Source organism: Gymnoscopelus braueri (assembly GCF_963280865.1).
Source record: "Gymnoscopelus braueri genome assembly, chromosome: 11".
NCBI classification, from domain to species: Eukaryota; Metazoa; Chordata; class Actinopteri; order Myctophiformes; family Myctophidae; genus Gymnoscopelus; species Gymnoscopelus braueri.
In genome coordinates, this window is record NC_137613.1 from 37,893,288 (window position 1) to 37,915,249 (window position 21,962).

Consider the following 21,962-nt stretch of genomic DNA (forward strand, 5'->3'; position numbering starts at 1 on the left):
CAGGAGAAAGTACCCATTTTTAAGCTTAATTTGTATAGTGTTCCAATTTTGTCTGCTCATTTCTTAGTGTCATCACTTCCAATTTCACTTGTTTAATCTGTATCCTGATTGAGTTCTCTGTCCTGGTTGGATAAAATTAGAAATTAAACTGAAACTGAAACGAAAATACATTTTCTGTTTAATAAAGAGGTGGAGAGACAAGGAGACTCCTAATACTGAACAAACACTCTATAGCGATGAGTACTATCAGAATATAGAGCTATTTAACACTTATTTTAACCAAAGAAAATCACTTACCCTACCTTTAAGTGACTATCTACCTTGTTTGTTGACTAGTGTTCTTACTCGGCTTATTCCGATCTCACACGTACAGTAAGTTGCTCTGGATAAGAGCGTCTGCTAAATGCCTGAATTGTAATTGTAAATTGAACTGACGAGACAGTGAGAGAAGAAGACAAACGGGAACAGTGAGGCATTGTCAATGAAAGCCGCTTTAGACCTCCTTCAGTTACACTCGGTCTAAATGTGGATAGGGAGACACTGTCTTGAGGCTGTATAGAGTTCAGCCAAAACTGGGTCAGTGATGGTGCAAGGCTGTCCTGTCCTGTCCTGCCCTGACCACTCTTCCGGGCGGCCGCCAGGCAGCGGAAGCGTGTTTGAGATTAGATCCCCCTCTCCATTCTCTATTGTTCTCTCTATTGCTTGCTGACAGAGAAGCAGACAAAGAGACCAAAATAGCCGGACACTGATGCAGGCTGAGTGAGCCAGAGAGGGCAGGGTTGATGGGACAGCATTTCTCTCTTGGCAGTTGCCGCCAGTGGGACAGATACCTCCATCTGGCCTCTAGAGGGCGCGCTGTAGCTTAGTTTGTGGAATACCTGGCTGTTGCATTTAAGTGGAGAGAGAGCAAGTGGGAAGCATCTGACAGAGACAAACACACATGCATACTTTTACTTACAGTACACACACACACACACGCACACGCCTACACATATACTTTACACAGAAAAGGATTGCACACCCATCCACATGTAACTGGACAAGAACGCACAAGATCAGCCAAGCAGACGGGCAGAGTGCACTGAAATGCTGAGTGAGTGGGTGGGTGTGTCAGGGGAATGTCAGATGCATCCATTGCGCACACATCAGCAGTGTCCAAGCTGGTTTCTGAAAGCCAAACCTGTAAACAGCTCTCTGTGTGTACTGTATGACTCTCTCTCTCTCTCTCTCTCTCCCGCTCTTTGTCTGTCTGTCTGTCTGTCTGTCTGTCTGTCTGTCTGTCTGTCTGTCTGTCTGTCTGTCTGTCTGTCTCTCCCTCCCTCCGTCAGAGTGTGGTAAGGACACATGAGTGCTGCACGTTACTTAAACATGCCTGTATACCTCCCTCTCCCTCATTGGACAAAAACATGAGCGTTATGAAATGGCAAAACCAAAACATAATATGGTGCCAAATCCTTTATTTTTCTTGTCTTGTTTGTCTGATACTCGCACCCTTGCCTTCCTTTGTTGGATGCCATCATAACGACGAGAACACTTTTTTTTATATTTTTTTTATATATCAAATAAAAGGCAAAGAATTATAAACTATTGACACTGGTTTCACAGCAACAGATAAAAAGCATAGCAAGCAAGAAACAAGGACAAAACACAGTACACTAGTAGTCAACATAAAATAGATATGTAATATGTAATTAGGTCATCCAGTCAAATATGATACATCCAGGTCAATTTGATTGTCATTGGATGTTTACCATTATGTTTGTTATGGTTGGCATGCCTTGCGGCTGAGCTCCACCAAAGCCATCGAGCGCTGTGTTGCGTTAGCGTCCCCGGCCGGGAACGTTCCCTTTGTAATCAATGAAAGGTGCTCCACTGCCTGCGTTGCATTCGATGGCTGCATCCAACCTGAAAATTCACTCTGGTTAAAATTTTCAACGCAACGCTGTCGCCGAACGCATGCGTCCACTAGTGCATTAAAATAATGACAGAAATTAGGTTTTGACTTTTACAGGGGCCAGTTTCGAATTGCAGCCACCTGTACAGTAGGTACTCTTTTAGGGCAGTTTTGAAGAAGAATAGGGTTTTACACTCCTTCACTGCTTTTGGTAGGGCATTCCACATTTTTGTGGCATAGCAGGAGAACAAATTTAACCCCCTTGTTTGTGCTAAATCTGGGTTGGACGTGATCAGTGGAGCTGCCTCTGGTGTTGTGATTGTGGACGTCATTTACGTTTTTGAAGTACTTTGACATGCCTCTTTCTCAAGCACACGGAAGTGGAATTCCAATTTTGGTGTGAATTCAGCATGAGAGTGTACAAATGTGACCAAATGGACCCGTCTAATTTGTACACGCTCAGGATAAAAAAAAAAGAAGGATGAGGATCAAAGAGTGGGAGGCGGTGCCACATGTGCGGTGTTGAGTGTGTGGGCAGGTTGGAATCCTGACTGGTTGGAATCTAAACAGTTATGCTGTGAGAGCTTGACAGAGAGCTTGTGCTTGTTAGAAACAATCTATACAAAATGAACACACTCCAGCCGCCAATGGCGTGTAGATATTCTCTTGGCTGGTAGATTATGGAGACTAACCAGCCACTCTGGCCTGTAAAAAACAATATTACGAGCCAACTTGCTGAATTTTTAAATGTTCATTCTGTTGTCTGTTTTATTTGTGATTCTAGCTAAAGCGCTACTTTTTTTAAAGGGGTGCAGCCGTTGTGTGTCGATTAGTAGCATGCGATACGTGTTGTGCTTACAGGACCGGTCAAAAGGGTAAATCCAGGTGACCTGGATCGACCTCACCTGTAGAGTGGCTGTAACAGAGAGGTCCTCTGTTACCACAGTATATTGTAACCTGATTATTTGCACAGCATATTGGCACACTTTAGATTTTTGCGCAGCGTAATTCGCACAGATTTTATTGTTGGAACATTTTAGTTTTGTGTTTCCCGTGGAAATGCAACCAAATGTTTGGTGTTTGGTGAATCATGATGGGCAAGTGTAATAGATGGACATTTAAGAGCAAGCGCAATATTAACCCATTAAGACCTGAGGCGATTCTTAAAGGGTCTACACCATGAATTTCATTTTTTTTGGGGTTTTTAGTATTTTTTGGCCTCCCCAGTGTCTCTTGTACCCCAAAAAATATTCATTCTCATTTCAGAGATTTTCAGAATGGGCGTGTCTGAACAGGCCATTTCAGAATGGCAATGCAAGTGACATCACTTGCATTGCCATTGCATTGATGCTGGCCAGACAGAATTGCTCAGTAGCCCCCCCCTGCCCAAGAGGACGTTTTGGTATTGCAGCTGAAAGTGCTGTATAAGCCAGAGACAATTGACTTGGGATGAGTATATCTGAGTGATGATTTAGGCTCAAACCTTTTGAAAAAGGTTTGAGGGACATACACCATATGATATTAAATATCAAATATATTTTTTAAATTCATGGTGTAGATCCTTTAAAAAATGTATTAAACAGTTTTTGGAAAAAAATATAAAAAATAAGAATTCAAGATTTTTCAAAAATAGCAGATCTACAAGCTCATAGCGCGGCACTCGGTGCCGCGCTATGAGCTTGTATTGTATATCTGCTATTTTTGAATAGCCAAAGAAATCTAAAATGACACAGATGCATTCCAGGTCTTAATGGGTGTTATGTTTAGAGTGCCATATAGAGAAATGCAACATAATTGATTGTTAAGTTTGATTGAATGCTTATAATTACATGTTCTGTGTATTCAGTGTAATTGGGCTGGACCTTAGTCAGGATGGCAGAGGGGGTTTGTGATATGCATTTGGAATTGAAAACATATTTCATGTTGTAGTAGTGGAGTAGGAACCTGTAGTTCATTAAGATTTTTTATATAATTGATTTGGTAGGTTTATGTCTTTCTTGTGTGTTTATTCATGTCTGCCTGGCTGTCAGTTTTTGTAAACCGACCAGCCACGTTGGCTGGTAATCCCAAACCAAAAGGTTATATGGGAGATGGCGGAGAAGAGACGAGGATTAGACGTTTGGGTCGGCTTGATAGGGTAGTGAGAGTGGTCGGTTTTAGCACATGTGCAAGTGTGTGACTATACGCACATATAGGGATTATATTACACACAGTGCTTCCTGTTCATGAGGTCAGACCAAAGGTCTGCGCAACCCGGCATACTCTGTCATTATATGCTGTCCACATGGATTTAGGGTCAGTGCTGGAGTCAGGTTTGTGTGTGCATGTGTCTGTGTTCAAGGCAGTGAGAGAAATGTGCACCTCATTGTATTGATGAAACATGGTGCACTAGGCTGCATTTATGTTTTTCTCACTGCTGTAGAAACGCCAGCTCAGCGCCACCAACACTGGTATTTTAAGCCCAGCTTGTCTCATGTAAAAATCACGCGTGCGCGCACACATACTGAATATACAGTAGATGTTTCAGGATTTCAGTCTCTTATCACACATTTCAATTTCAAATGTTGTAGCGGTCTTCACTCTCGATTCCCTAGTACAGTGGTTTTCAACCTTTTTCGCGTCAAGGACCCCCAAATTGACACTTATTAGCCCACGGACCCCCATTTGAAAAGATATGCCAGGGACTCAACCATTTTGATTTCTTGGGGGGTCCCAATCTACACTGCATCATTAGTGTTCATTTAACTCTTGAGAGTGTACAAATGGACCCTAACGGGTCCATTTGGTTCCATTTGTACACTCTCAGAGTTACAGACACATAAGGGTCAATTTGGTTACTAACTATTAATTTGGCTGGGGACCCCCTGGAACCCCCTCAAGGACCACTGGTGGTCCCCGGACCACTGGTTGAGAACCACTGCCAGTGCCCTAGTAGACCCACAGGATCCAACATGATCGGGTGTGGTTCAGGTCAATTCAAATGTGCCCAGCTTGAATCTTAAATGGTTAGCATTTAGCTCTGTTCGGTCACTGGTTTGTTGGCATAGCTGTCCATGGTACAGTACATCTTCCCATTCCTGACTGGAACAGGGAGTCAGGTCACTCTGACAAAATCATTACTTTCTAAGGTCAGCATATCGCATGTTTGTCCAATGTTTTACTGTGCTGCTGTGAATGCCAAACTGGTTCCAGACAAGCACATACAAAGACACCAACTGATTAAAGTGCACAGCATGACCTGGAGCTTCAATGGGTGCTGTCCACAATATAGACAATACATGTTGTCTTAATTCTTAAATAAATGTGTATCAATTTATGATTAATTGTGTTGCTAAATGTTTAACCAACAGAGGATAACGGCAGAGGCTGAATACGTTTTTTTGGTTAGTCAAGCTGTCTCAGTGAGCCGGTCCCCCACCCCGCCAACAACTCTGTTCCATGGCCTACAGCTTAAAAGTCCTGACTGAAACACATCAGCCAAACGGACAAAGCTAATGATGATGCTAGTGATTTTTATTATAGCTTTGTTGCTCATTGTGCTTATCGGTACCATACTGTGTCTTTAGCCAAATGGTCTTAATGGCCTCTGTAATTTTATTGTATTGCTGTGAACCTTGTTGAATGGGGAAATTGGTTGTACAGCGTTCTGATTATATCAAGCTTTGTGTAATGTGACGAGACCAGGTCAAGGTCCAACATCTGACCAAGTAAAGTGTTCAAATTAGTTGATTCGTGTTTAGACTAATGATTTTGCACAAAACACAACATCATGATTTTTGATTATTTTCTAGTTAATGTGAAACCGTACTGTTTCTACATCCTATTATAAATGTGCAAAATATCTGTGTGTGTCTGTCTGTAGTAGACATACAGACGTATGTCGAGAACCGCTTGACTGCAAAATTGCCTTGCGCGTCACCGAGGACCCGTGGGAGTGCAAGTGTCAAGTCGGTCGGATCGGCCGTTGTCCAGAACCGCCGATCCAACTGATATTCCCATATAGGCATATGGAGATCTCGCTCTCCAGAACCGCTGGTCTGACCGATATGCCCATAAATGGGCAACTTCAATCTTGGCTCGCATATCGCTGAGAATTTCTCGAGGCAGTGATGCACCGAGTGGGAAGTTGGTCGGATCAGCAGATCACCAAAAATATAGATAAAACCGCAAATTCCCATATTATGGAGTACCCAGATTTCACCAATATGACGTCGTAGTACTGACGTCATAGACAGGCCTGGACTTCATATATGCCCATAAAAGGGGCACAGCCAGACGGATACAACGGGTATCCTGACAATTGGTACAATGGGTATTGCATAACTGGGTGGTGCATGCATTTCCAACTTGCATCATTCCCAACTTGCATTCTTCCCGAGTAGGCTAGTAATAAAGTTGATGATAAATGAGGCATTGATTTAGTGTGGCTCTCAGTTGTTGCATAGCTTCAAAAGAATTCTAGGGAATTGGAACTATTTCACAAGGTGCTGTTTGCAAAATTGTATCTACAAACAAACAAACACATGTTCTTTACCTTTTGAGCAAAGTCTACATTGGAAAGTCAGTCGCTGAAAAGGGCAGGAAAACCGTGGGCTGTATATATAATTTATAAACGGTGGGCTCATTAAAGTCTCAATTCAGTACTTTCTCTGGGTTAATGGGGTTATGCGGCTTGGCTTGGCCAGATTGCTTCTTTTAGGGGCTGTCTTGAATATGAAAGGAGACTGACACACACACACACACACACACACACACACACACACACACACACACACACACACACACACACACACACACACACACACACACACACACACACACACACACACACACACTCACTGCTCTTGTTAGCTAGCCTTGCATTCTCCAACAAAGGCAGTGTGTTCTAGTTTCATAATGAGGCGGGCGATGAGGACATTTTGAAGCTACACCACCAAAAAACCAAAGGGGATACTGAGTACTGACACACACACGCATGCATGCACGCACGCACTAACACACACACACACGCGCGTGTGTGAACACACTCAGATCTGGCATTCATTTCTGTTTTTCTTGTTAAATTTTGGGAATAATGAAAGCCTCTTCTACTTCAGCAGTAACTTTGTGAGTTCTCAGACACTAATTTGGCTCAATTGGCAATGGCATCACAACAAACTAGAGTAGCACAGCACAGCACAGCACAGCTTGGGTTGTGCAACTCTTTGTATGTAATGGCTTTTTAAAGATCTGATGCTTGGCCTGGCCATTGTTGGTCCATTGTGACCAAGGTGTGCTTGATCCGATGCCATGCTATGTTGTGCAAATGTTATTATAACTTGGTATAACGTAACATGCAGCCCTACACTCAGCTTTGTGGGATCTATTCACCTCTTAACTTTTCCAAACTATTTTTTCTCTCTTCACACTCCTGTCTTGTACCCCCCGCCATTCATCTATATATTTAGTCAGGGGATATTAGCAGAAAGATTTCCAATCTTGGAATAAATTCCTTACCAAAAAAAATCTTCACCAATGTGTTTGTAAAGGTGTCTAGTAACACATCTCACAAAGACTGAAATTCAGTTTCCCTAGGAGAATTTTTGACAGCTGCTGAAAGTTGGGGTACCCACCATTTCCCTGCATTTTCCATGCAGAAAAAAATCTAATTTTAATTCTGTTTTAAGTAGCATGTGAGGGGTCAAACTAGGGTGTTTTTATGATTCTGAATCCATTGCAAGCATTTGTTTTGCACCAAAACCACTCCTTGGGCTAAAAACGGCCATAGCCATCCTTGTCCAGGTATACTTTTTGTGTAAAAAGCCCATTGAGATTGGGCTGTTTTGACCCCTCACATGCTACTTAAAACAGAATTAAAATTAGATTTTTTTTGCCCTGCATGGAAATGCAGGGAAATGGTGGGTACCCCAACTTTCAGCAGCTGTCAAAACTTCTCCTAGGGAAACTGAATTTCAGTCTTTGTGAGATGTGTTACTACTAGACACCTTTACAAACACATTGGTGAAGATTTTTTTTGGTAAGGAATTTATTCCAAGATTGGAAATCTTTCTGCTAATATCCCCTGACTAATTGGGGAGGCCTGATGTGTGTGTTGCAGAGACACACTACTGGTACCTGGCTGCCTGCAGTTAATCTTTCGCTCTATTCCTTTCCCCTCCTTTGCTGTCTCTCCCTCCCTCTCTCTCACTGCCCCTCCTCCTATCTCCCTCCCTCCCCCGTCTGTCCTCTCTCTCTCTCTCGCTCTGAAAGAGCTGGTTTCAGCAGCCTAGCTGAAAAGAACATGCACACACACACGCACACACAGCCCCCAGCTTTGTGAACGTTAATCAGCCTCTGTGTCTCTCTGTATGTGCGTGTGCATATGTGAGCATCTGATCATGTCCGTGCGCGTGTCTGTGTGCGCGTGTGCTTAGCTGCAGCGCAGGCAGCGAGGATATGAAGCTTCCTGTTTGCTGCTAGGCAGCCGCGCTCATTCTGCCGCATGCCGCTTGCTGCCACCATTACGCAAAGGAATTCCCTGCTGCCGCTGTCCACACAGAGCGCGTGTGCTTTCAGAGGAGAGAAGAGAGCGGTTGACATGTAACCACAGCAACGCCGGACGACAGAGGACGGAACACGGCTCTCCCACTGGGATTTTTACCTTGACGAGCAAGAATGCTTTTCTGACGAACGGAATGTATTTGGAGGTTTTATTGCCCGTTACGGCGCTCCTGAATTGCGCACATATGTGAGGAGGGGGGGGGTACAGTGTGTTTGTATGAGTGTGCGTATGCATGTGCGTGTGTGCGGGGAGGAGAGCGATCAGTTCGGTGTGCGCGCATTGTTTCTACCCTGATGCGGTCAGAGCGGGCGAGCCGTGTGTGTATCGTGGTGCTGGAGGAGGTGGAGGAGGATGAGCCCTCCTCAGCACCCCCACCACCTCGCCCCAAATCCTCCTCTCCGGACCACAGATCCCCCCACGCCTCTCGCAGGGCCGGCCCTCAGGAAGACAAGGTGAGAGAGAGAGGGCCCCTGGTCCCGTATAGGTTCTCTGCCGATCTGGATTAGAGATGGCTGAAGACATCTCTGTCACAGTCCGTTTGGGTTTATCGAGTCAGTGTGCCGGTAACATGTTTGAATACTGTCTTGGTACCTTTCGGACCTGGTTAGAAGACTGGACAGAACATAGCAGCCTTTCTAAAGCATGCCTATACGGGGACATTACAGCGCCATGAAGGACATAGCTACTCTGTTGGTCCGTTAGCTAGTCTGTTCACCAAAATACAATGAAGGGATGACCTGTGACCCACTGAATATAGCACCAACATAATCACCACTATAGCCTCATCATATGAGATGACAGCCTCTTTGTATAGAAGAGGTCCCCGGCAAGGCCTCTCGTATTGTCCTAATAACAATAACGTATTGTGTGAGGTGTGCGGACGCAATTCCCTGCCACAGAAATATGATGAGGCTTTTCAATTCCCCCCCCTCCTATGGGGGGGGGGGGAATGGTTCTCTTTGAAGTGCACACCAAGGCACGGGGGCGGGGGCAGTATTAGAGAGAAGATGGGGCAGCTCTGATGACAGGATTAGAGCTGTTGGTTCATGTCTAACCTCCTCTGCTCTCTGCCGTACCTCCATTGGTAATTAAAGCAGCAGTCCGGAACTTTTATTTTTGATAGAATGAAACATTATTTCAACCACACTGTATGGTGGAGGAATATGATATTACTATATGACTAGCACATCTGCAGTGGTTGGAAGTGGTCTCCCTACTCTTCCATTGAAAAGAATTAGACCAGGTAGGACACCTATACCGGTTGTACAGTACAGTTGTACTGCCTGAAGCTCATAAGTGTATTGTCTCCCCCGGCCAAGAAGGGAATTCCCCCTTGAATGCGCCGGCAGTAGATGTTTGGCCACTCATGCAGGCCCAGGGGTAGGACATGAAATAACGGATTGCAGTTTTAATGAAATAGGCTTTAGGGGGTTTTAGGCAGATACCGACATGCCTCTGCTCCACTTATTTTTTTTAAGTGGTTATGATTGGGCGAGGGGAAACATGCTATGAGGTCTGCAAGATGAATGAAGGCCCCATTTGGTCAGCCAGTAGCAGAATAATATATCTACATCACCAAAGAAGGAATAGCATCACTATGAAGAGTAAACAAGAGGGGTGACAAATCTAGATACAGCAGCAGAAACATTTGAATATGGAAAAACGAATGAATGAATGATCTCTGTATCCCATAGATTCCCTGTTAGAGTTGAGGGTGTTCGTGTGTAATATATGGAGAGCTTGTGGCACCACTGGATGTCGTGGTGTGGGTTTCTGTTTCATTGAGCAAGGATGTTTACAAAAATACCAATGCAACTCGTTATCAGTCATCACCAATTTCCCCTGCTTGCATCATTTGTTTGCATTTTACATCAATTGTTGATGTGCCTCTCTATTTTTAACACACACACACACACACACACACACACACACACACACACACACACACACACACACACACACACACACACACACACACACACACACACACACACACACACACACACACACACACACACACACACACAGAGAGAGAGCGCACTTTGTGTTATCCTGATCTACACCTATCCATCTCAAAACATATTAAGATCTTTATATCTTTCTTGACCTTTTTTGAGGAATGTCCCTATACAGTACCACTTGTCTTTTACTACTCTTACATTATCAGCTGGTTTCACACCTGCTGACTGTGTGTGTGGGGGGGGGAGGAAGTGTGGGAGTGTGAGAATCTGACAATTTGACTATTACAAAACATGCACAGGAATGTGACTTGCTGTGGGGCAGGTACCTCTCGACACAGATGACTCTCTTAACAGATAAGAACCAAGGCCAAACATTGAATGCGATATGCAAACTTTGTAAGACAATACAACAACACACAACTACAAAACCTTTGTCTGGTCAATTCTTATCGTACATATGTACGGTGTACATTTATAAGGCACTACAGCTGCGTCCCTCTCATAAACTCTAGCCATTTGGCGCCACTCTGGCCACGTCACATTCTTGGATTATGGTACTTGCGTGGGAATGTCTAATTACGGCGTTCGAGATTTGAAATGTTACATGCTACACACGTCACACCTGTGCGCGCGCACACACACACACTCAATTTAAACAGCTGTTGTTGTTTTGTCTCTGTAGCCGTCTCTGCTGAGAGCCATCTTCAACGTGGACACTGATGAAGTCCGCAACCTCATATTCAAGAAAGAGGATGTCAACATACAGGTACAATCACTCTCCCTGTCTCCTCTCCTCTGTAGTTCTTATCAGTGATGACATTTTCAGTTACATGGACACTCTCCACACATGGACTTTATGTATGTATCTTAAACGGCACAGAAGAGCTGAGCAATCAGCCAGCAGGCTGCTATATATTGATCTGGTCTCCCAAAGACTTATTGACTGAGTAAGAGTGCCTTTCGATAGCATCCTACCCACATCGCTCTGTCTCGTATAACTGCCAAGCATGGCCAGGAACCATGGACATGGTAGTGCATACATGATGGTGCTTAGCCACATGCTAGTGTTTATTACTGTTTAACCACTCAAGCTCTATTTTCAAATTCGTTTGAAAATCTCTGCAAGATCAGCAAAAGTAACCGATCTATAAGCTCACAATGCTTTGCATCATGAACAGAAAAATACATTCACCCATAAGGAAATGCCCAAAATAGGGGCGCAGGATTAAAATGATGGGGTTAAAAACACAACCTTCTCCCATAATGCCATTATATTCCAACTTATACATTTTCTTTCCTCACCCATCCCTAACATGTTTTGACGTCTCTTATCAGTGCATCGGAATCATCGGATATAAAGTATTTTATTGCCCAGTCTGATACTCATAAGAGGAATACGGTTGCGTGACAATCCGAAGATAAATAAACACTTTTTGACATTTGATGGGACTGTTGACAAAGTACACGGACACACAGGATTAGTACAACAGGACATTACGGTACGTACAGCACAGTGCACTCAGACTGTAGACTCTACGTTAGACAGCTGACAAAGCTGCTCATTGCTTAATATTGAGGAAGTAGGCTAGATGACGGAGCCATCTCTCTCTCTGCCTCACTCTCTCTCTCTCTCTCTGTATAATAATGCTGGGGTCATCACACTTGATCTTCCCACAGTCAGCAACACTGGCCTGGGCCAATCACAGATGAGTTAGTGCTCACGTGACATTGTTTATAGCCCCACTCTGCTGATTGCCCTCCACTGCAGTTCAATGAGAGAATGGGAGGGGGGGGGGGGGGTGTTCTGTCCATTTTCTGTTCCGGCAGAGGCAAGCCTGGTTAGTTCCACAGGCGGAATCATGAAAAGAAAGTTTAACGAATTAAACAAACTGCCAGTGTCGGGACACTGCGAGTCCTCAGGAATGCAAACGTGACCTGAGAAATGAGTCAGAATCACTGGAATTATATTTAAGGTAAATGCATATGATTCTAATGTTGGCTCCCTGTATCGATGTCGATCGACAATGTCAATGACGATGTCGGACGCTATTTTTCTTTCCGAGGGATAGGTCAAATTACACATCTCCAAACTCTTGAGAGAGGTCTCCAGGGTGCAATGTAAAATTAAGTAGTTGGATGCAAGATGGAGACATTGAGATTTCTCCGCTTTTTCTGCCCTTGTCTTTATACCGCAAGCTCATTTCACAAATCCTAATAAGAAGTCCTGTCTTCAAAGGGAGAAAAGCTAAACCGTGTGGTCGTGTTGTTGACAAACTCGTTAAGTGATTACCTACTAAACGGTGCTCTGCAAGCACGGCACCCACCATTTAAAAGCTTCAAAACCATATTTCACACCTGAAATGGATAAAGATTTTCACAAACCACGAAAGCCCAAATGTGTAGGGTTCTCCCCTCATAGTCGAATAATTAAGTACTGGTTAGGTTGTTTTTTTTTCCCATGCTGAATGAAATATTTCTTGAAAAACCACTCTAGATGATCCTTTAAATCTACCTGTCTATAGGCCAATGGCAGGTAGACATTGTGAAATCAACTAGAGAATGTTCAGTTCTCAAAGTCACCAACATGAAATGTCTGGTGTATGCGTGATTGTATGTGGCAAAGACAATTGTACAGATTTGTCGATTAAATATTCAACAAGTACCTCTGATTATTAGTCAACTTCCTTAGTCAAGGATAGAAATACAACCACAAACAGCCAGCAAAATGAGACTAGAGCAGGTTACATAATGATAGAGGATGGAAAGTGGAATTGCAGTGACAGAAGGTAGGAGGGAGATACAAATGAAGGGATGATGGAAGGAATGTGTCCCCTTGATTCTCTGGGTCTCATGTTTCCTCTGGCCTCATATGGTGTGGGGGGCCTATCGATCGTGTGGTTGGGGCTGTGATGGATGCCACTGACAGCCGCTGTGTGTTTGTGCATGTTTGTGAATGAATATTTGTGTGTAAACAGTGTCTTTGCGAGAACAGAGAAATAATGTCCATGCCTAGTTTGTGTGTGTGTGTGTGTGTGTGTGTGTGTGTAGGCCTGTCATAATTATTACATAATCGTTTAAGCGCAATGATTTGAGATAATCGCTATTATTTTTGCATAATCGTCATAATCGTTTCCATGTTGAAATATGCTCATCCATTTGTTCATACACAAAAAAAGCAGAAATAGCAGATCTACAAGCTTACAACACGTCACTTTGTGACACTTTGTGACGCGTTGTAAGCTTGTAGATCAGCTATTTCTGCTATTTTTACATGTATAAAATGATTAAATATGTCAATACCGGTAGTTTATTTGTGTATTAAATAATTTGTCATATCTGCCCTGGTAAATTTTTGATTACGAAGCCTAAAAGGCAAACAGAAATAAAATTGTTATTCATATGTTCAATGCCAAACACACAATGAAATCGTCAATCGCAATTATTTGAGTGACAATTAATTGTCAACTAAAATTTGGAATCGTGACAGCCCTATGTGTGTGTGCTTGTACAGCGTGTTTATGAGAGAATAAAACAAAAAAAAACAATTCTGTGTGTACAGTTGTTGGGTGTGAGAATGAAATAAGGTCTAAACCTAAGTAATTGTGCGTGCAACTTGTACTCCATGACCAGGACAATGAAAAGCGGACCCCCCTGCACGCCGCTGCCTACCTGGGAGACGCAGAGATTATTGAGCTTCTCATCCTCTCAGGTAAACGACACACTGCAACCTGACTCGGTTGAAAACCACCTATTCGTCCATTTATTCCTTCTATCGAAGCTCTCCTAAAACCCGCCTCTCTAATTGTACTACTTGGAAGCTTATCCACCCATGCATATACCGTACCTTTTACTTTTGTTGGAAGGGTTCCATTCATTTTTTAATCATCGCCTAACACTTAACACATTGACTGCCATTGACGTCTATAGAAGTCATTTCAAATCCAACGCTTCACTGCCATTCACTTCTATAGACATCATTTGGTGTTTTCAGTGATTGCGATAGAGGGCGCTCTTCCGCAACCTGTGACTGATCCTAGGACTCCCGGAGAGGAATACACCCGGAAATCACGTGATCTAAACAAATTCCAGCCCGTCCGATCTAATGTGATCAGATTTATAAAAATACATTTATCTCTGATTTATTTTCCCAGATTGCGATATTCAACTGCTGATAACTAAAGAGCACGGTTACAATTTTTGTTCTTCCGGATGAAAGAACAGACCCTCGTCTTTACCCCCAGACATCTGATGTTTACATCTTCAAAAGAATTCTGTGGGTCTCGAAAGATTAATAAAAACGCTGGCAGTGGCGGATTCATAAATTAATTAATTCCCAGCAGTGAACACAGGGGCGTGTGCTCTGTGCAGGATTGAGACATCAGCCCGTCATGGTTGAGATGTGATGAATAGATACAGATGGCATGAGCCGCGGATGATTTACATGTGTGCCAATAACAGCAATAGCAGCAAGTACTGTAGTAATCTAAAAGGCTTTGTGGCAGCATTCAAAGTGTGGAGAGAACATGATGGACAAGTACACTTGATAAAAGTCTTTACCCTGACTTGTTCACCCTAATACAATCACAGCAGACAGGTGTAATAACAATGCAACATGAGGAGGCCGGAGAGGAAAGCCACCTGGTGTATATAACACAAGGCATTTGAGATGTGCACTGCAGAAAAGACGGAGAAAGAGGGCCAGAGAGAGAGAAATGTTATAAAACGTTGCACCGTGCAGGCGTGCACAGATACCGCAACTACATCGACACACTTGGTCGGGTTTGTCTGATGGTCTTCCTATCACTGTGGCGTTGGCTAGACCAAACCCTCACCTAGACTTTAGTTAGCAGGAGCTCTTAATGAATAGCAGTTTATGGGCATTTTATTATATTTTAATTTGAAGTCACTAATGTATAAAGTTCTATAGTATCAATACTATTTAAACTTTTCCTGAAACTTTCAGCTTTTTCCTTTTTTTGTGTGTGGAAACTGTCTTGCGTGCAATGCTTTGAGAAAAAATAAAATGATAATAATTGATTTGCCTCGTATAGGGTAACATTTCTATTGTTATAAATGTCTGACTAGGTCAGGTAAAAACATTATGGAACTTTATGCTCTTGTGACTTGAAATTAATATATAATAAACTGGCTGAAGTTTAGATTTTAATCAGAGGCTCTGTCCCAAAGCTCTGTCCCATCCCCCAGATGGCATATGCCTGTTCTCTGATGCAACTGTTACCTTTCTCCTGGGGTTACAAAACTCCGCCTTCTGACCTGATCAGCTGACTTCACAGAAAGGCCATGCTGTCATGAAACACACGTGGTGGTGTGTGTACAGTATGTTTAACATTTCTCGGTAACATGAATGAGCAGCAACAGGTGCTATGTCGGGGCTATTTTAGCCCCCCAACAGACGTGCCACAAAAGATCATGGGAGATTTACACACCCACCCACCCACCCACCCCAGGCACTGATGGCTCTTTGGGGTCTCATCTCCCAGAAGAGATGGAGAAAATCCTTCTAATTATGTTGTATGCTATTTAAGTTCAATGTGTTGTCTTTTCTCCTGCTCGTGTTAATGTTTGTATCCTCTCATCACTCAACCATGGCCTTTGGCATCTAGTCTCTTCCCATGTTTTTTCTTTTAAAAGGCAGTCATGCCTTGTTCAAACCTTATTTATGTACCGTTTTCAAAACAATATTCATCACATTTGACATTTGTCTGCACCAGTCAATGACTGATGTGATATTTGAGTTAAATGTTCTATTCTTTGTCTTGTCTGCCCCCAACACCCCCCTCCCCACACACACACACACACACACACGCACACGCGCACACACTCATCTCTTTTCTCTGTGTATTGTCTCTCTCCATACTTTGCCCACCAAGGAGCCAGAGTTAATGCCAAAGATAACAAGTGGCTGACTCCTCTCCACCGAGCTGTTGCCTCTGGCAGTGAGGTAAAACACGCAACCACACACACACACACACACACACACACACACACACACACACACACACACACACACACACACACAGAATACTAAAACAAGGTCTATGATAATGTGGAGCTAAACATTTCTATAGCTAGTCTCAATATGGCCTCTCAATATGGCCTCTTAAAATTTTGGAATTTTATGTTTATGGAGCCCGTCAAGGATTAGTACAACAGTAATGTGTTATACGGCTTCATAAAATCGTGCAGCTCAAATCACACAATCTGATTGGTTGATAGCCATGGTACAATAACCATATACCACAGCTATGAAATCGAATACCTTCCATTCCAATGTTACTGCCTTGTTTACCCAGTTTGTGGATAGCTACAGTACAATATAAAGTGTAAAGAAAAAGATGTAATTTTTTACACTTTTAATTTTACTATAGTTTTTGACTGAGTGTGTACAGCTCTTTGGATCAACGCTGTTATTTTAAAATGGATTAGCTGTGGCGTATCTCGAGAACTGCCCGACTGATCGGCTTGAAACTCAATGTGCGTATCACCAACGACCCGAGGGAGTGATGTACCCGAGAGGCAAGTCGGTCAGATTGGCGGATCTATAAAAAATGTAGATAATTCCGCAAATCCCCATATACTATGGAGGGCCCTGATGCCATCAATATGACCTAGTACTGACGTCATAGACTGGCCTGGACTCCATATTTGGGCATGCCTCACACGGAACTCTATAACAGGCACACGGGCATAAAAGGGACACAGACAGACAGACAGATACAAAAATCTCCATATATGGGACAGATGGGTACAATGGGTATTGCAGCTTGCATCATTTGCAGTAGTAATCAAAATACACCATGGTCTGTCATTAGTTATTTCTTAATTAACAGGTTGACTCAACAGAACAAAGAAAATATTAATTAATCTCATGCACACTGACCTCAATTGTGTGTGTGTGTGTGCGCGCGTGCACAGGATGCGGTGTCTGTGCTGCTGAAACACAATGCTGATGTGAATGCCCGTGACAAGAACTGGCAGACTCCGCTCCACGTAGCTGCCAGTAACAAGGCTGTGGGCTGTGCTGAGGCCCTGGTCCCCCTGCTCAGTAACGTCAACGTGTCGGACCGGGCCGGTCGCACCGCCCTGCACCACGCTGCCTTCAGTGGACATACCGAGGTTGGTCTGTGGCCGTCTTTGTGTTTCTATGTGTTGTATTGTCTTTGTCTAATTGTCTCAGTTTCTGTACTTGTCTTACTTCACTTGTGCCCATGTCTCCACCTCTTTCTCCTAGTCCCTCTCACTTTCTTGCACTCTTAAGTCCTCAATTTTGGGTCCATTTGGCTTTCTTTCTGACTCTGTCTCACACTGTCAATCTGTTTGTATTTTAGATGGTAAAACTGCTGTTGTCCAGAGGAGCCAACATCAATGCATTTGATAAGAAGGACAGAAGAGCCATTCACTGGGCAGCTTACATGGGTGAGACCCTCACTCCTGCAAACCTTCTGTTAACGCTCAAGAAATGTGGTGGATAAACACTAATGGTGCCAGAGAGGGCAGCAAGTAGTAACCCTCATGCATTTAACTATCTAATAAGAAAATACAAGACATTATAGTGTCTAAAAGCAATGTGGTCTCTGTGAATAGGAAGTTACTTGGTGTGCAGTTTCTTTAAAAGAGGCTGCACAAATTGCAATTGGCCGAATGGAAGTAGCAATGTTTTATAAACATTACTTGAACCATAAAGTACACAAAACCTGCTACATAAGAACTGTGTTGCAGTAACTCAGAAATCTGTTGAAATGATATGCTGTTTTCATCAGTGCAACCCGCATCCTCAGCTGCGCTGCTCATCCCACCTTTATGTATTGTTGTGGGTTCCCTCGAGGAGAAAGCAAAGACGACCGACCAGTCTGCATGTTCGCTATTTATTCAGCACAAAGTACATTTTACATCATTAGCGCTAGGTCTAATCTAAGCAAGCGCGAGAGCAGGCGGCGGCGGCAGGCTCCTTCATTGAGTTTCAGGCTGTTTATATACCCTCTTTCTTCCCCTATCAAGCAGACAGAGTGAAATGTATTCTTACCTACCAATCACAAGGGGTTTTAATCAAGCATCATGCATTCATCATCAGCATTCATGTTGATATATACAGTATTATGCCCTGTCTCCTTCCCATCGTTATTTAAATCAGAGACCTATAGTGACCAGTACACAAGTGTCCAGTAACTGGTCTGTGTGACCCATGAAGATAATGTGTCATCATGTTGCGTTACTCTTAATATAGCAGTTCAAGCAGACAGTGATGAAGCAATCTACTAACTAGCCTATAGTCTGTCTGACCAATAAACATATGTCTGAGTATTTACTCAAATACATACACACAATGTAAAATATGAATCTTGCATTTCACCGCATAGTATAGAAATTCCCTAGCAGTATGTTCCAACAAATGGGGCACCATTTATACAGAGTAACAATCTACCAAACAAAAATGTCCGAACCTTTTTGTTTTACGTTTTCTCACTTTCAAATGCACATGCATAGGGGTGCCGCTGTTTTGATGGAGCATCAAAATGTAAACAATGAGCTGGTACAGCAGTTCTTCTCAGTACATCAACATTGCCCGGCTTAATTTGATACAATGATATTAAGCAAAATACAGCTTTTATGTGTGAATAAAATGAATGAAGTTGTATTTAAATATGTGTGTCAGGTCACCTGGAGGTAGTAAAGCTGTTGGTGGCCAGTGGAGCGGAGGTGGACTGTAGAGATAAGAAGACGTACACTCCACTGCACGCTGCTGCCTCCAGTGGCATGAACAGCACCGTGCGCTACCTGCTGGGCCTGGGTGTCCAGGTCAGAACTCACACTCACACTCACACTCACACACACTCACACACTCTTACTTTAATTCAGTGGTTCTCAACTTGTGGGCCGGGGCCCATGTGTATCTTTCGAAAATGGTAACATGTTAGTTTTCACGGCAGCCAAATGGCTGCCGTGTTAAGTGGTCAGATGGGTGGGCCTCGAACCTTTCGAGACTCTCAAGGGGGCCCTGATCCAGAAAAAGTCGAGCACCTCTGCTTAATTTGTACATATCCTCACGCATGTGCTATAACAGAGACACGCATGGTTTTACACACGTATGCATACGCATACAGAATTTCACGCATGAACATAAACAAACAAACGCTCATAATGTGCATTTGGTTGCAGTTCTTTGTTGATGAATGACCATGGTTGCTAAGTATTAAAGGACTGTTGAACTTGGGTAGAAATTTGTATTGTATACTGTAGCTGTATGTAGCTGTAGTGATATGAATCCAAATAATGGCATTGTGTTAAAATGTCCTTGAGCAAGACACTTGCTAAAGGTACTATAGCGAAGCAGGCCATTTACATAAATTAATGCAATCAAAGCAGATTCTGCCAATATATAAAAAACTCCAGCGAAACAAAAATAATAGTGATATTGATGACAACACAAGTAGGAAGGAAGAGTTGCTAAAGGTTTTATATACAGGCAGAATCTGCTTTGTTTGCATTCATTTATGAAAGAAAAGTGTGATATAGAATGTCATAGAATGAGAGTGAAGGGAAACACTACTTCAGTCCCCCATAGCACAGAAACAGAACAGATGCAGATCATGAAGAATAGCTTTAACCACTTAAACTCTATACATACATGTAGTTGATCGGATTCCCAACGGCTCTATACAAGGCCACCTACAGTTTTCGCTAAATATCTTTGCCGAGATACACACACACGAGATCGCCCATCTACAAGCTCACAACGTGTCGCATTGCGAATGTGACACATTGTGAGCTTGTAGATCTGCTATTGTGAGCTTTTATATCTGTGCAGAATATTAGCCCCAGAATAGGAATGCTACGGTTTCAAATGGTTAAGCTCCCGTACCCAGGACCTAAATGTATTTGTCTGACTCTGTGTAGATCAATGCAGTGAATGCCTACGGTAACACTGCGCTCCATGTGGCTTGTTACAACGGACAAGATGTGGTGGTCAATGAACTCATTGAGGCTGGAGCCAACGTCAACCAGGTACCTACGTACATAAGTTCAAAACACACTGCTGCCAAACAAGCGCCTTAAAACAGCCGCCCCCATTATTGCCCAGAATGCCTATGTACAACCCCCACACTGGCGATGCTTGAGGACGCGCCAACCAGCAACCCTTCACACCACCGCTCTATTTCCATGCTTAACCGCTACTGAATAAAATAAAACATTCAGTGCCGGATGTATTTGCGAGTGCCAGTTCCGAATACCCTTGGGCGTGGCAACTCTTCTTATGCTCCGGTAGCAGATTCCCAATGCGGCACTTGACGCACGTCAATGACGTGTCACTTTTAGCTTTTTTCTCCCTTTTTTATTTCTAAATGATATGAAGAAACAGGTCACACATTAGGAAGATATGTCTTCCATGCAGACAGAGGAGGAATTACACTTATATTACACCATGAACTCTCTCTGTATTTTCTCAGGTGAATGAGAGGGGGTTCTCTGCGCTCCATTTTGCCTCCTCTTCACGCCAGGGGGCACTGTGTCAGGAGCTGCTGCTGGCCAATGGAGCTCACGTCAACATCAGAGTGGGTATCTTTACAGTCCTTTGTGTATGTGGGGGGGTTTGTGTGTGGGTGTCTCTATGTACGGACTCCGCAAATACATGATGAATCCACATGACCATAACAAAGGCAGCCAAAGTCAGTCGACTGCTTGAGTCAGTCAGGTGCTGGGTCAGCCGGCTGCTTGAGTCAGTCAGGTGCTGGGTCAGCCGGCTGCTTGAGTCAGTCAGGTGCTGGGTCAGCCAGTTCCTTGGATCAGTAGTATGCTTGGGTCAATTGGGTGCTTGGGTCGGTCGGGTTCTTAAGTCAGCCGGCTGCTTGGGTCAGTCGGATGCTTGGGTCAATCGGGAGCTTGACTCGGCTGCAATCAGGTTCATCCTGTCCAGGACTACTAAGCCAATATTACACAATATTATACCGGCCAATCGATTGAATATACTGCTTGTAGTAACTAATAAACCATCATAATTCGCAGCAATAGGTATGTAGCTGCATGTTTGTGCTGTAGCAACAGTCCAGAAAAATATTTCTGGGCAAGGCAGAATATCGTGTCCATGGAGAGTTATGTTTTATCAGTGTTGGGCAATTTCATATAATTTTATGATAAATTATGTTAAGAAAGTTCCTTTTTAACATTTTTAAATCAAGTAGTTTTTGATTATTGCACAGCCTTTCTTTCTCCTCATAGAGACAGAGCTTCTGGTGGGTGTAGCACCTTTTTTTTTTACATTTGGCTGCCAGACTGACTGACAGCCCCTCCTCTCCCTTGTCCAAAAAGTAAAGACCAACTACAAAGGTGCACTCAGTCGTGCGCAAATCTCTGTCCAGAGGCATATATATGCTATATGTAGCCCATGACAGTGTAGCGTGGCATCTGATTACCAGTAAGTACATCGTCTCTGCTGTTGTCCTCCCTCTCCCTCTCATTCACATTCATTTACTCTTTCCATAATTCTCTCTGCAGATTCTGCAGATTACAGAGAAATGTGAAATTTGATAAAGGCTCATTCCTTCTGTCA

General features: G+C 43.3%; 1 protein-coding gene across 2 annotated transcripts in view; it reads left to right on the forward strand.

The window, feature by feature from the left end:
* Window positions 1–21,962, forward strand: part of ankrd28a (ankyrin repeat domain 28a) — a 40,537-nt gene that overhangs the window by 3,334 nt on the left and 15,241 nt on the right. The window contains exons 1-9 of one of the 2 annotated variants that reach the window (XM_080442195.1): window positions 8,225–8,887; window positions 11,079–11,162; window positions 14,027–14,105; window positions 16,288–16,358; window positions 17,333–17,533; window positions 17,746–17,833; window positions 19,071–19,213; window positions 20,312–20,419; window positions 20,863–20,967. In XM_080442195.1, coding sequence (XP_080298321.1) covers window positions 8,729–8,887; window positions 11,079–11,162; window positions 14,027–14,105; window positions 16,288–16,358; window positions 17,333–17,533; window positions 17,746–17,833; window positions 19,071–19,213; window positions 20,312–20,419; window positions 20,863–20,967 — 1,038 coding nt within the window. In that variant the 5' untranslated portion in view covers window positions 8,225–8,728. Of the gene's footprint in view, window positions 1–8,224; window positions 8,888–11,078; window positions 11,163–14,026; window positions 14,106–16,287; window positions 16,359–17,332; window positions 17,534–17,745; window positions 17,834–19,070; window positions 19,214–20,311; window positions 20,420–20,862; window positions 20,968–21,962 lie in introns of those variants that run through there. The other variant, XM_080442196.1, reaches the window with a different exon arrangement.